The following is a 14743-nucleotide window of genomic DNA, read 5'->3' on the forward strand; positions in this document are numbered from 1 at the left end:
CTCACCCGAGACCCTAGGGAGGGAACAGGAGCCCCGTGCAGTGTACCGGGAACCCGCTGATCAGACCCACAGTAGGAGACCCCAGCAAGGTTCCCCTCTTGCTCCCCACCCCTCCTTGTAGGTCGTCCCTAGTGCCTGGAGACAGATGGATCCTGCTGTGTGGGTGTCACTCGCAGAGCCAGACAGGCTGAGGAGTGAGGGAGCTCTGAGAACCAGGGACTACACCCCAGTGTAGCATCCCAACGTGGGGGGATCTTAGCGGGCAGTGCCGACCGAGCCTCTGCCTCACATGCTGTCCCAACCTCGTCCCCGCTCTGTCTCATCTCTCAAGACCCAGGAGAGGTTCAGGGAAAGGGGTCGCTCGATCGGGGTCACACAGCCATGAGAGGTGCAAGGCGGCCTGTCGGGATGCTGGGGAGCTAGTGGTGTGGCGTCTGGAGAGACTTGGCTCGCGACCCTTCCTCCCGGTGCAGGCCCCGCCCACCTTGGTGCCGGGAGCTCCGGGACGTGTGCAGAGCGCGCCTCCTGCCGGGCGACTGGAATCTCTGCAGCCCTGACCCGGGACCAGGACCCAGGAGAGACCTCCCAAACCACAGAGATGTCCCGGCGTGCAGGTCCAAGCTATGGTGGACCTCCCTCCTGAGCTAATCTTTTCATCTATATGCTCCCCATTCCAAGCTGAGCCCGGATCCCTTCTGAATTCCCAACTTTCCATCTCTGCGCTCTGAAGCTCCGTCCCCATTCAACACTAATTCCATCCTCTTCCAGTCACCTGCGCCCACCACCCTATTTTCTGGCTCTGTGGCTCTGATTACTGCAAGGAACCCCGAACTCCTGGGAGTGGGACCCTGCGGAGAGTGTCCTTCTGTGTCTGGCTCAAGTCGGTGAGTATCATCCATGGTGGAGCAGGTGTCTGAATAACGTCCCTCTGCCAGGCTGAGCAATAGTCCTTTATACACGCAGAGCACAGCTCATCTCTCTCCCCACTGACCGACACTAAGGTTCCCTCCATCCTTTGGCTCCTGTGAATAATTGAATTAAAACTGCCGTGCACACACATCAGAATCTGTGTTTCCTACCTGAATGTACCTACCTGGGGAATACCTGCAGAATCACCTGGGGGCCATGGTGATCTTCCGTAAACTTAAGAAATTTCAAACTGTTTTCTGAAGGCTGTAGCCATTTTACATCTCCCCCCAGGGGCGTCCTCATCCTCACGGACGATTTGTAAGATGATGATGATGATTATTAAACTGGATATGGACCTGGGGCTTCCTGCACACTGGGCAGACACTCCACTCCTGAGCCGCCAATACCCTCCGCCCTTCACTTGGGGATTCGAGGTAGGGGCTCCACCTCTGACCATGCCCCAGCGCCTCATTTGCTCCACTTGAGCCACACCCCCAGCCAACACAGCCGCGTTTGAGCCCTACTTCGTCACACCCAGACTGTCTGTGGGTTTTCCAGACTGAGACTTGCTAAATCACGGCTCTCTGGCAACCAGGTGCCAAAATACTGCTTCAATGACCACCCCCACACTAGCTGCTCTGGTTCGTACTTGGAGGTCTGGGCTATGAAAATCTAGAGCAAGCTGGGCTGTAGTGAAGCACGCCTTTAATCCCAGCACCTGGAAAGCAGAGACAGGTAGATAGATCTCTGTGAGTTTGAGGCCAGCCTGGTCTACAGAGCTAGTTCTAGGACAGGCTCCAAAGCTACAGAGAAACCATGTCTCGAAAAAATGACAAATAAATAAATAAATGGAAAAGGAAAAGGAAAGAAAGAAAAGAAAATCTAGAGCAGTGGTCTCTAGTGGGTACACTGAGCGTATTTGGGGTTGTCTGTGGCTGTCACACAGCGGGAGCTCCCTACAGGGAGTGAGTGAAGGCTCTGCTCGACGTCCCTGTACAGCCCCCTGCAGAGCCCGGATGACTACTGAAAACAAGTTCTTGGCCCACACATCGGAGAGCACAGACAATCTGAAATCAGGGGGACCACTTGGGTCAGTGCTGCTCCAGGCAAGTCGCTTGCCCTCTCTGGGCCTCAGTTTCTATCTCTCATAATATAAAGACTGAATTTATTTTTGGGTCTTAAGGCCTGTGCCAGGGGAGGTCAGGATGCAGACAGCAAGCATCTACGAGGCTTCCTGGAGAGGCGATGGCGCTGAGACCTTTCCAGTGCTGACTGGGCCGTCCAGGCACAGGAAGTGCAGACCGGGGATGCGGATTTGGGGGGAGGGTGGGAGGTGATAGGGGTGTGGGAACCATTCCCAGGTTGAGTTCCCAGGACTAACAGCTGCGTCCTCCAGGGAAGGTACCAGAAGCGAGACTATTGGAGTGTCCCCCTTACCCCAGCGACACCCACCGAAGGGGGTTCTTCACAAGACTCGTGAATCCCAAAGATGTCCCAAGACAAATGTCGGGGTTCATTTATCACGGGGGTCCCAGATGGCATCCTAACTACTCAGTGGGTAAACTGAGACCAGCCCGGAAGGGTCCATGTGTCTTTTGGTGCCTCGCGGGAGCGCGTCTCTTTGCTGTGTCCGGTCGGATCTCTGGCGGGGTGCACACGTACCCCGTTTTTCTCTGCCTGAGTCTCCTTCCTCTCACCACCAACCCCCCCCCTCGCCCCGTTCCCGCCACGGAACCCCCCTGCGCCGCCCTCGCCTCGGTCAGCGTCCGGTGCTGCTGCTGCGCTATTCCGGAGGAATCCCCCCAGCCACAAGCCACGCCCCCACCACGCCCCCCACCCCCGCGGCAGAGCCCTGCTCTGCTGCCACTGGCCCCTTCGTACACCGCCCGTGCGCTCCTATTCGCTGAGCCAGTGAGCGTCTGCAGGGGCGTGGCTTGTTCGTGCGGGGGCGTGTCTATACCAGGGGGCGTGGTCCCTGCCCAGCAGCCAGCTCGGGTAGAGCGACCAGCGGCTCCCGCCCCACAGAGGCGCCAGCACAAAAGTGACAGCCACAGCCAGACGGATCCTGAGGAGCAGGTGAGCGATCCGGGTCCCCGCACCCGTCCATCCTGGGTCCTTGCTGTCCCCTCTTATCCCCACACTGCTCTATGTGCATCCCGGCCTCAGTTTCCCTCTGTACCTGTGCCTGGCTGTGTGAGCAGGCTGCTGTGGGCTGCTGTAATGGTCCTAGTACCCCTTCTCAAGGGGACATGATGGACCTGGCCCTGTACAGGTGTGCAGCCCGACTCCCAAACGGCCTGGGTATTCCCGGCGGTGGCCGGCCAAATCCCATTGTGGCTCTGGCTGGTACAGGGACCCCACCTGAGCCCCTGTCATCCAGACTAGGAGCTTCCCCTCGGCCTGAGCACTTGGACTGTTTTACCAGCTGGGAACTGGAGCAATCCCCGACATGTAATTGGCAGGTGACTTGACCCAGGTCTGTGACCTCCTGGCTCTTCCAGTGGTGGCCTGGAGGGTAAACTGAGGCTCAGAAAGTAGCCAGTGGTTGACCAGAGATGTGTAGACAGAGGGAACCCGAATGTGGCTTCTTACCTTTGTGAGCAGCCAGTCTGGAGCAGGACAGGGTGAGGGCCAAACTGTACGCAGGCTCCTGAGACACTTCCCCAGCTCCAGGCTGCGGAGCCTCTGGAAGCCTGCCTTGGGGTCAGAACATGGCTCACACAAACCTGACTTCCTTGAACAAGTAACTTAATTATAAGCCTCAGTTTCCCTGTCTGTGACTTGAGATGGTTGTTTCATGATTCCCTGGGGCTAAAGGCTTCTGAGAGGATTAAAGCAGAGACAAAACCCACGGAGGCAGAGCCAAGGTGGGCTACACAGGAAGGCCACATCTAAAACCAAGTGGAGACTGGCGTGTGGCCTGGTGGGTGGAGTGTTCTACTGAGCAGGAGGTCTTAGGTACCAGCCCCACGGCCACATGAACCAAGGTTTGGGGTGCATGGCTTTCGTCCTAGCTCTTGGAACGGAGGCAGGTGAATGTCTGTGAGTTTGAGGCCAGGCCTGCACAGTGAGTTCCAGGCTAGTCATGACTGTGAAGTGAGACCCTGTGATAACAACAAACAAAAACAGGAATGTGGGCTTTGTGTGCCAAACTTCCTGTTTTCCCATCCTGGGACTTGAGAGTGGCTGCCCCTTCCCCACATGGACCGTCCAGTCTTGGGACCTTTGCTCATACCTGCTACAGCCACAGCTGAGCAACACAGGCGCCAATTTTGAAACATAACAAGTTCATGGTCTGGGCCGCACCTAGGACGTGGGTGACTGGGAGGGATGGGGCGGGGCCGTGGGGACTATCACAGAACAAAGAGCATTGGCACTGAACACCTGTGCTGGGCCAGGGCTGGATCCTGACAGGACAGGGACACGAGACACTTGTCCTCAGTTTACCCTCTGAGCACCGAGCAAGCAAGGACCCAGCCCACGATGATTACCGATTTAATGATTTAGTATACTGATTCAGTATGAAATGATTACCGATTTAATGATTTAGTATACTGATTCAGTATGAGGGGACTCAGCCTACTTCAAGGCCAAATCGTCATGGCCGCAGGGGTGCATGCCACCTGCTGAGTCCGGTGCCACCCAGGACTCACTGGAGACTTGAGGAGGGTGAACTTTTTTTTTTTTTTTTTTTTTTTTTTGGTTTTTCGAGACAGGGTTTCTCTGTGGCTTTGGAGCCTGTCCTGGAGCTAGCTCTTGTAGACCAGGCTGGTCTCAAACTCACAGAGATCCGCCTGCCTCTGCCTCCCGAGTGCTGGGATTAAAGGCGTGCGCCACCATCGCCCGGCTGAGGAGGGTGAACTTTGATCTAGGGATCGGGTGAGTCCACTCTCCCCAGAAATCCTGCATTGTCCCACCAGGTGGTTGCTTTGCATTCCCAAGCCTCTGTTTACCCATCTGGGACCCTCCAGAGGGTGCTCTGCAGGTTGGGGGCTTCCACAATCCTCTCCAAAGGCACCATGGAAGGGCTGATGGGGCACACGGCTTCTGGAAGATTCTTAGACTAGGTCAGTAGGCCCCTCCGATTTTAGAGTGACCCTGTGTGAGATGAGCTCCTTAGGGGCTGGTTTCATATCCCACTCCTGACCCGGTGTTGCTCTGTGAGTATCTGTCAGCTCCCAGGCCCCTGCCTCAGTTTCTCCTTTTATCATGACCATGAGAGGTTACTTAGTCACTTGACAAACAGTTCCTGAAGACGAAGGGGAGGTTAAGTATGGTACCTCATGGCACCAGAACACAGCAGTATCCAAGCTGGTCCAGTGCCCACCCTCCTCTGCCTCACAGTTGGAGCTGGACCCTGTCTTGAGTTATAACTGTAACCATAAGATAAGGAACGGTCGGGTCAGGGGGAACTGGGTGCTCACGGGGAGGAGAGGAGGGAGCAGTCACCTAGCAACCTTGGGGAGGATATTTAAGGGGGGGGCTCAGCGTGTGCAAGGCCTTGGAGCAGGACAGAATCTGGTGTGCACGTGCGCGGGAGGAGCATGGAGGAGGCCCGTGGCTGCAGCAGAGGGAGAAGAGAGGCAGGACTCTCAGGACTTGGGCCCCAGCAGTGAGGGAGGTGGGAGCCTCTGGCATTTCGGGAATCCTGGCAAGGGTGAGAGGAAGCTGTGTGGAAGCTGGGAGCCTTGGGAAATGGAGGGAGCTGGTACAGTCTGGGGCTGAATGCACACACCGTCATATTTCCCTGGTTAAAACCCTGAGTGGATGCTGGGAGCGGTGGAAAGTGTCTGGGGGCCGAGGCATGAGGATCACGGTAAATCTGAAGCTAGCTTGGCCTACAGAGTGAGTCCTTATCTCAAACTCTGACCCTAAAGAAGCCCTGTCCTGTGTGGAAGCTGAAGCAGGGCCCCTGTGTGAAGCTGAGCCCCAGTGGCTCTGTGACAGTCTCTTGAAAATATATTATTCTTTTTTGTGCATGTGGAGTAGACAACTGGCTCTCCTTCACTGGGTGGGTCCTGGGCTCGAACTCAGGTTGTCTGACTTGACAGAAAGCGCCTTTACCTGCTGAGCCACGTTGATGGCTGGCCCCCAACCCCCATTTCTTCAGGACATGTCTTGCCTCCCAGGCCTCCCCTACCCATTCTCGGGGTGGCGTCATTGTGGGGACCCTGTTTGAGAACCCCCAGTGTCTTCCCCACCAGGGAAGCTTCCTCCTCCCAGTCCTGATGCTAAGGGTGCTGTTTGCAGGTGGAGTCCCCAACGGGTGACAATGCTTCGGGATAGACTTTTGGGGCCCTAGGTGACATGGGGCCTCGTCCCAGCCACCCTGGGGCAGTCAGCGAGGGCGGAGAAAGAGAATGGCGGGCTTGGTGACATCAATTATTGATGAGCTGCGTGTGGGACATAAAGAATTCATGAGACCGGGGGCTGCCCAGGGGCGGGCGGCAGCATCGGTCTTACTAGAACTGCTGCTGGGTTTTGGGAATTCTGCCATCTGGTTGTTAAACCCAGATTAAAAGTCAAGGAGTGAGTGCTTCCAGCTAAGTAAATCGTGTTGTATTTATTATTTATTACATTTATTTACTGTGTGTGTGTAAGCCAGGGCACATGGGTTGGAGGTCAGATGATAACTCATGGGAGTCGATTCTCTTACCACCGTGTAGGTCTCAGAGATCAAACTCAGGCTGTCGGACTTGGTGGCAAGCACCCTTATCCACTGCCATGTTGACAGAATGCAAACTGGATCATAAGTAAAGTTGTCAGGTGGGTGGCACCCTCTGTTAGCCGAGCTAGAGAGGCAGAGGCAGGAGGACCAGGAGTTCAAGGTCAGCTTTATATAGTGAGGGGATAGCCTGGGCTAAATATGAGATAAAAATATAAGTGCACTTTATGGGATGCAGATGCTATTTCTGTTCTGGAGAAGCTTCACCCCAGCCCCTGGCATCCATACAAAGAATCTGGAACATTCCGGTGGAAGGTCCACCCCAAGCCCCCTCTCCCATCTCTCTCCAAACCCTACTACATCTCAGAAAGCCTGCCAAATGATGACCCCTCCCTCGGTGATGCTCAAGGTTACTCCCACAGGGTATTTAAACTGCCCCCCCCCAAACAGACACATGGTTTTCCGGTCTTTCTTTTCTGTCTCCTCCCTGGGAGGCTGGAAAATCATCCGGGAGCGTTGTATCTATATTTCGGATTTGGTCTGATTGGATTGCTGCTCCGGTGGAGAGGCTCATGGGGTGCAGAAACTTTTCAGTTTCAATGAAGCTCTTAAGATTGATGGTGACAGTTCCCACCCATGATAAACCCTAATAAAAACACACAGAAAAAGACCAAAAACAAAAACAAAACAAAACAAAACAAAACAAAACAAAACAAGGATTCAAAGGTTAGGTTGGATGTGATGCTACATGCCTTTGATCCCAGCACTCGGGAGACAGAGGCAGGGGAATCTCTGTAAGTCTGAGGTCAGCCTGCCTGGTGTACATAGAGAGACCCTGTCTCAAAACAAAACAAAGGGTGGGGAGAGAGAAGCAAAAGCATATGCAAGGGTGGAGAGAGGCCTGGCACATGAAGTGTTTGCTGTCTAAGCATGAAGACCTGAGTTCAAATCCTACAGAGAAGCCAGGACTGAGGGCGGACAAATGTGATCTCATGATAGGGGTAGGGACAGGAATGTCCCTGGGGCTTGGTGGCCAGGCCTGGCTGCTGGGCTGGGTGCAGGGTGACTACGGAAGAAATGGGTGTCAATCTTGGCCTCCTCATGCAGAGCAGGCGTCGTTTGTCCCCAGCACCACACACAGTGACTGCCAGCGTAGACATCCCATGGCCTGGCTGTGGCCTGTGCCCATGTTTGTCCTGAGTCCGTTGGAAATGGCACAGGGGCTCCCCAGCTTCACGTGTCTCCTGTGGCCACCATGGAGACAGGGACTGGGGACTGGGGAGGGAAATGGTGTCAGCTGTGCCCAGGAACAAGGGCCCACCCACCTGCCCCCACCTCTGGGGATGCAAAGGATCAATTGTGTGTGCAGTATGCGAGGAGACGCCACTTACACGATCAAGTCAGGGCGGTGAGCAAGGAACGTCAGGTGCCACAAGCAAGTCGGGGGTGTGAGAAAGGGGTGAGGCATGAGGAGGGGGGGTGTCTTGGCATTTGCAATGAAGACTTTTTATTTTGGGCTTGGGGATGTCACTGTGTAGCTCAGGCTGTCCTGGAACTCACTCTGTAGCCCAGGCTGGCCTCCACAGACATCATCCTGCTGAGGTGGGAGGGACCACGCTCACTTGCTCTCCAACTGCCTGGCCTCAGGGCTGCCATCCTGGGAGCCAGAGGGCATTCAAGGAGGTCGGTTCTGAGGTTGGGGTGTGAGTGGCACCTGCAGGCCAATGTCGCAAAGGGTGGCACAGATCACATTTGTTTGTTCATTAGAACTTGATGTGACAGGAACTATTTCGTGAGGCCCAGCGGGCTCCATGGTGCATACTCTGGCTCCAGGGATCATCCTGGCAAGGATGCCAGTGTGCCCCTGTGGAGAGTGGAGTCCAGGTGCCCCCAGCTGTTGCTGGTTTGTCCTCTGAGGCTCCCTGAGGGCCAGTGAGCCAGGGATCCCCATTGTGGGCTTACAGCAGGGTCATCCCACCTGGGTTTTGTTTTGGTTTTGTTTTGTCTTGTTTTTGTTTGGTTTTTCCAGACAGGGTTTCTCTGGTTGTCCTGGAACTCACTCTATAGCCCAGGCTGGCCTCAATTCATAGAGATCCGCCTGCCTCTGCCTCCAGAGTGTCAGGATTAAAGGTGTGCGCCACTGGCTTCCCCACTGGCTTTTCTGTCGGGACTTGAACTCGGGTCCACATGCTTACAGCAAGACTTTACCCGCTCGGCAGTCTCTGAGGACACGCGACCGGGTGTAGTGATGTCCCAAGGCCCCAAGGCTACCAAGATACCTGGGAAGTGATGTGCTGCTCTAGGCCAACCTTGGGCTCCCCGGACTGTGCTTGTGTGGGCCAAGGGGGGAAGTGGGGATGGGGGACATATGTAGGTCACCCCGGTTTGAACCTCCAGTCACTGGGGTCCGCCTGTCTTTCCAGAGCTCTCCACAGCCCACTTAGCATTCAAGAATAGATTAATCACTGCAAACACATTTACTGAGCACCAGCTGTATGCCCCGTGCTCCCCACCAAGACCTGCCTCCCATCCCTCCAGCCTCTCCCCTCCCTCCTCCTGCACCCACAGATCAGAGCTGTGCCACCCCCAGCACCATGTCCACCAGGCATGGCAGCACACGCCTGTCATCCCAGCACTCAGGAGGTGGAGGCAGGATCAGGGCAGCCTGATTCAAAAAACAAAACCCGAAGACAAGCAACCAAAACCTGGGGGGAAAGAACTGGCAGGAAGTGGGTCAAGGAGGTGCTCCTGAGCCTGGAGCTTTATGCTCAGAAAGGACTCCGGCTTCCAGAAGTCACCGCAGTCACGCAAAGGCCCTGTGGCTTGGCCTCGTTTCAGGGGCCGGGTTGATCTCTGAGTTCAGAGCCAGACACTAGGCTACATCTGTCCCCACCCAAAGGGAAGGTCTCACCTAAGCCAAGGCCCCCAGCAGGGAGCTTGGCTCTCGGAGGAATATTGGGAGCTGTTGTGGGGTGCCATGAGCTGCAGGAACTGATGGGGTTCAGAGTACAAAACTCAAGTAGGGCTTGGCAGCAGATGAGAAGTCTAAGGTAGCCAGACAGTGGCGGCAGCCAGCTTTAACCCCAGCACTCAGGAGGCAGAGGCAGGAGGACCCAGATGAGTTCCAGGATAGCCTGGGCTACGCGTAGAGACCTTGTCTCAAACATCACAAAAACTTAAAAAACCCATCAAGTCTAAAATGCAGTCCAGGGCCCAGGAGAGGACCTGGGGCTCTGTTTTGGACTTAGGCTGTTTCCCGCAGGGAGAGGAGCTGTGGGGACCTGTGGGGACCTGTGGGGACCTGTGGTGACCGTGTGGCCCTGCCCTGGGTCCTTTGCACATGCACCTCCCACTACCGTCCCCTCCCTCCAACCTGTCCCTCCTGTCCTGAGGCTCCAAAGGCTGCAGACAACTGGCCTTTCTGTGGCCCTTGCTCCAAGCTTTTCCCATCCCCAGGCCCAATTTTTGCTTTTTTTCTCCCTATTTATTGGTTTCTTGCATTTCTGTCCTCACCCTGGTTCACAAGGCCTCTTCAGGATGATTTTGGGGTTCCAGCCAGTCACAGGTGACACGCCTGTCATCTCATAGTCGGGAGGCTGAGGCAGGAGGATTATGACGAAGTCAAAGGTCAGGCTGTGTGATATGAGACCCTGCCTGGAAAAAGGGGGAAAAAGAGTGAAAATACATAAGAAATGAATTAAGGGATGCATTCAACTCCAGGCACAAGAGGGTCCCCAAATCATGTTAACCAGAAGAGGGCAGAACTGGGGAGCTGGGGAGGCAGAAATAAGTTCTCTTTGCATCACTTCTGTGCCCTGGTGTTGGGTATACAACTGGTGCTCCATAAATACCCACCAGGCAGTTAAGTGACTGCATGAATGTGGGGCCGAGTTCTGGAGGGTAGCCTGGGCTCTTTTTTTTTTTTTTTGGTTTTTCGAGACAGGGTTTCTCTGTGGTTTTGGAGCCTGTCCTGGAACTAGCTCTTGTAGACCAGGCTGGTCTCGAACTCACAGAGATCCGCCTGCCTCTGCCTCCCAAGTGCTGGGATTAAAGGCGTGCGCCACCACCGCCCGGCTAGCCTGGGCTCTTTAACTTCAGACTTTGACTGGGTGCTGTGGCACTGGGGGTGTGTGTGTCAGGGACCAAGGCCACAGCACCTCATCCCTGGGAAAGTCCCTGCCATGAAGGCCTCACATGGCCACACTCAGGCCCCTTATGCAGGAAGACAGGGACATCCTGGTTGGTCAGGACAATGGGTTTCAGAACAGGAAGTGGAGGCCAGCAGCTGGCTGCCCCAGGTGGTGGCTCAATGGGAATCAGGATGGCCAGGATAGGCCACAGCTGTGCCCCCGCCAGTCTTGCGGAAGTCCGTCCACGCTCTCAGCTTCACTCCTGAGCCAAGGAGTTCAATTTGGCTTTGTCCATGGGGAAAGCAAGGCCCAGAGAGGGTCAGCACTCCTCTGGAGTCACACAGCCCCCAAACCAAACAGAGACTCCAGACTTTGTTACTGAGAGTTCCCCTTTGTCTAGTGTCAATTAGGAAACAGCTCCTGGGCCTCCAGTCCTAGTCTGCACAGGAAAGAGTCAGTAGCTGAGAGGCTGACCTTGAACTTCTGATCTGCCGCCCGCTGCCACCCCCCCCCGTCCGTCCATGTGCTGGGGAGGCAGGCAGGTGTGCCCTGTCTAGTGTGTGTGGTGCCCTCAGGTGTGGGGCCATGGTGGGGACTGACCGTCCTCTCCTGCTGTGAGTGGGCTTTGATGGACAGATTTCAGCCACCATTGTGCATTCTTCTCTGCCCGGGGCACTCAGGAGGGCTGTGCTCTTTGCAGAATGACGTTGGCCCAAGTGACGAAATGGGTTCACATGGCGGGCGCCCTGTGTCAACAGCCCTGTCTGGGCCCTGGCCAGTACACTGTGGGGGTATTGAACGCTGGGGGCAGGGAAGCTGCCCAGCCATCCTTGTGCCCCTGACCGCTAAGGCCAAGGAGAGGATGGTGAGAGTGGGGGCTGCCTGGAGTCTGGGTTCACACAAAAGCCGGTTTTGTAGGGCAATCGGGGGTGAGTGGGCTGAGGGTGGGCACTGCTGGCCTGGCCATGAAGCATGGCTCACCAAGGCCCAAGGGCCTGGTCTCAATACAGCCTCTGTGTGTCCCTCGGCACTTCCGGAGGGGTCAGGCCCTGACTTCCCTCTGTGTTTCAGGGTGGGGGTGGAGGGGGTGGTCGTAGCCGTCCAGCGCTGTGTGGCTCAGAGGGAGTACCCAACAGGAGTCAGGGGCTCTGGACACTGGGAGGTGTGTAGGAGTTTATTAGGTAAGAGGTATGAGAGGTCTCAGTCGTGTTGACTACTTCTGTTGGGGAAAATTCTAGAACTGCTTGCACCTGGTGGTCCCCTTGGCCACTTGTCGGCTCAAATGTGTTCAACGTCCAGTGAGGGAACAATTTCATCTGGCGAGTTGGCAAGTAGGGGTGGTGCCGAGCCTCAAGCATTCCCGGGATCTCAATGCTGTGTCTGTCATCCCACAGGGCCCATGGACACCTTCAGCACGAAGAGCCTGGCCCTGCAGGCCCAGAAGAAAGTGCTCAGCAAGATGGCCTCTAAGGCCATGGTGGCGGTGTTCGCGGACGACACCAGCAGCGAGATCCTGGACGAACTGTACCAGGCCACCAAGGAGTTCACCCGCAGCCGGAAGGAGGCACAGAGGGTGGTGAAGAACCTGGTGAAGGTGGCCGTGAAGCTGGCCGTGCTGCTGCGGGCAGGTCAGCTGGACGGCGACGAGCTGGCCCAGCTGCGAAGGTTCCAGGGCCGCATGCACAGCCTGGCCATGACGGCCCTCAGCTTCCACCAGGTGGACTTCACCTTCGACCGGCGCGTGCTGGCCACGGGGCTGCTGGAGTGCCGGGACCTGCTGCACCAGGCCACCGGCCCTCACCTCACCGCCAAGTCCCACGGCCGCATCAACCACGTATTTGGCCACTTTGCCAATGGTGACTTCCTGGCTGCGCTGTACGGCCCGGCGGAGCCGTATCGGAGCCACCTGCGCCGCATCTGCGACGGCCTTGGAAGGATGTTGGACGAGGGCGGCATCTGACCTGGCCTGGAGACCTCTCCAGAACATCAGTGTTTGTCCCAGCTTTGCTCCTTTCTACTTCCGAGAAGCTGTCTTGTAGCCCAGCCTGACCCCAGACTCTACGGGGCCGAGGCTGACCTTGAACTGATGCTGCTCCTGCTGCCTCCTGAGTGCTGGGGTCACCAGTGTGTTCCACCATCTCATTGTCGGGCACTGTCATTCTTTCAGATAAGGTCATGGAGAACAGGGAGTAAAAATTGTACTCCCCAAGCCCTGCTCCCTGCCCCCCACCAAATGTTTATGTTCGTTTCCTAACTCTCAGGGCCTCCCAATGTGACTCACTTTAGGAAATGGAGTTCAAGCCCTGGCACCAGTCTAGGGTTGAAGGGATCCCAGCCTGCCATGTGGGCTGGGGATGAGCACACTTCCGTGTTGGGATCTGGAGGAGACCCCATCTGGAGACTGCAGGAAGAAACCGTCCCTGAGGTGACTCAGCGGGTCGGGACAGGAGCTCAGTCCCCAAAACCACACAGTGGAAGCAGAGAACCAGTCAGCAAGGAGCGACTGAGCTGGTGGGAAAGCTGGAGTCCTCACTGGGAGGGAGGAGCCTGGGGACCTCAGAAGCTGTCCCCAGCTTCAGCAGGGCAGGGCTGCTGGAGATACGTGTCTGTTAAATTATAATGCCGTATTTGGGAAACAAATCCATCTTTTCTCTTTGTATGACAGCCAGGACTTGTAGCCAACCCTGACCACACATGTAGGAGCATGAAGCAATACCTGGCTTAACCTTTGGTCACTATGAGACAGACTTTTATCCTGGGAAAGGTGGTCAGGCTTCAGGAACGTGTGCACAGCTGAGGTGTGGGTTAGTTCTCTAGAATCCCCAGTAAGGGATCGGGGGCGTGGTCAGAGTGAAGCCCCGCCTAGAATCCCCAGTGAGGGATCGGGGGCGTGGCCAGGGTGAAGCCCCGCCTAGAATCCCCAGTGAGGGGTGGGATGTGGCCAGGGGTAGCATGCCCCAGGTGGGAGACCCGACACCAGTGAGGACAGTGCGTCTGCACTTGCTGGCTGGCACGGCGGTTGTGCAATGCTGCAGATGTTAAGGTGATCTGGGAGGTGGGGAGGACACACAACATCCACAGCTGTGAGTATTTAGGACAAAGTTTACAACCTGTATCCTGTGGGGCCTGGCTGGAGGTCACAGAGGCTTTATTAGTGTTTCAAACGTGGCCGACACAGAGATTCTATCAACAACTACTGATTGTTAATATTTGTTGTTTTCAAAACAGTACCTTACCCTATAGCCCAGACTAGCCTCAGCGTCCCTAGGGCTGGCATCCCAGCTCCTGCTAGCTCTGAGGCCCCGGCCCACAGGGCAGCATGAGGTCAGGTTCTGGAAGCCTCCCTCTCACCATACCACCTCCACAGGGAAACTTGTCTGACTTTAGGCCCTGGGCCAGATCTTGAAACTGGGACACCAGATGCATGCCACTGTCCCCAGACGAAACCCTCATGCTGATCAGATGGACCAATGAGGGGAACAGACTGAGATTTGCGGGGCTGTGTTCCTAAGGGTGAGATGAAAAGGAAAGCCAGAACGCACGGGGGACATATTCCTTTATTATTTTGTGTATGCTATACGGAGCCTTGGCCATCAAGCTAACCTTATTTCCTTTTTAGGTTTAGATTCTCAGGGTGACCTGGACTTCACAATCCTCCTGCCTCAACTGCTTGAATGCTTGGGATCACAGGCCTATGCTAGAAAAATATTTAAAGGTGCCGCTGTGTGGCTGGTGACATGGGTAGAGGTGCTTGCTGCCACATCGGCCACCCAGAGTCTATGTCAGAGGCCCTGAGGAGACAGCTCCTCCCCTGCCAGCCCAGGGAGGACAAGATGGGGCTAGATGCCCCTCCCTCCCCGACCAGGTTCCACTGTGCTCCCTTGGCTCGGCACAGGCTGGTGGCCTCATTGTCCTCCTGTGTTTGAGGCACTAGGTTCATGCTGAGCACCACAACATTTTTCCTCAGAAATTTAAGATTAAATATTAAAAGGCCATTGTGTCCCAGCACCCAGTTCTAACTGCTCTGTATTCTTTTTTT

General features: G+C 55.7%; 1 protein-coding gene across 1 annotated transcript; it reads left to right on the forward strand.

The window, feature by feature from the left end:
* The first annotated feature begins 2959 nt into the window (after positions 1 to 2959).
* Tnfaip8l1 (TNF alpha induced protein 8 like 1) lies at positions 2960 to 14103 on the forward strand. The gene is made up of 2 exons (XM_057772582.1): positions 2960 to 2985; positions 12099 to 14103. Exon 2 carries the CDS (start codon positions 12104 to 12106, stop codon positions 12662 to 12664), a length of 561 nt encoding a protein of 186 aa, XP_057628565.1. The 5' UTR covers positions 2960 to 2985; positions 12099 to 12103; the 3' UTR covers positions 12665 to 14103.
* The last annotated feature ends 640 nt before the right edge of the window (positions 14104 to 14743 follow it).

This window comes from Chionomys nivalis, chromosome 6 (assembly GCF_950005125.1).
Source record: "Chionomys nivalis chromosome 6, mChiNiv1.1, whole genome shotgun sequence".
Taxonomy (NCBI): Eukaryota; Metazoa; Chordata; class Mammalia; order Rodentia; family Cricetidae; genus Chionomys; species Chionomys nivalis.

Excerpts from the sequence above, each read along its gene's own strand:
- Tnfaip8l1 (XM_057772582.1), top strand. The coding sequence starts at position 12,104 with ATGGACACCTTCAGCACGAAGAGCCTGGCCCTGCAGGCCCAGAAGAAA.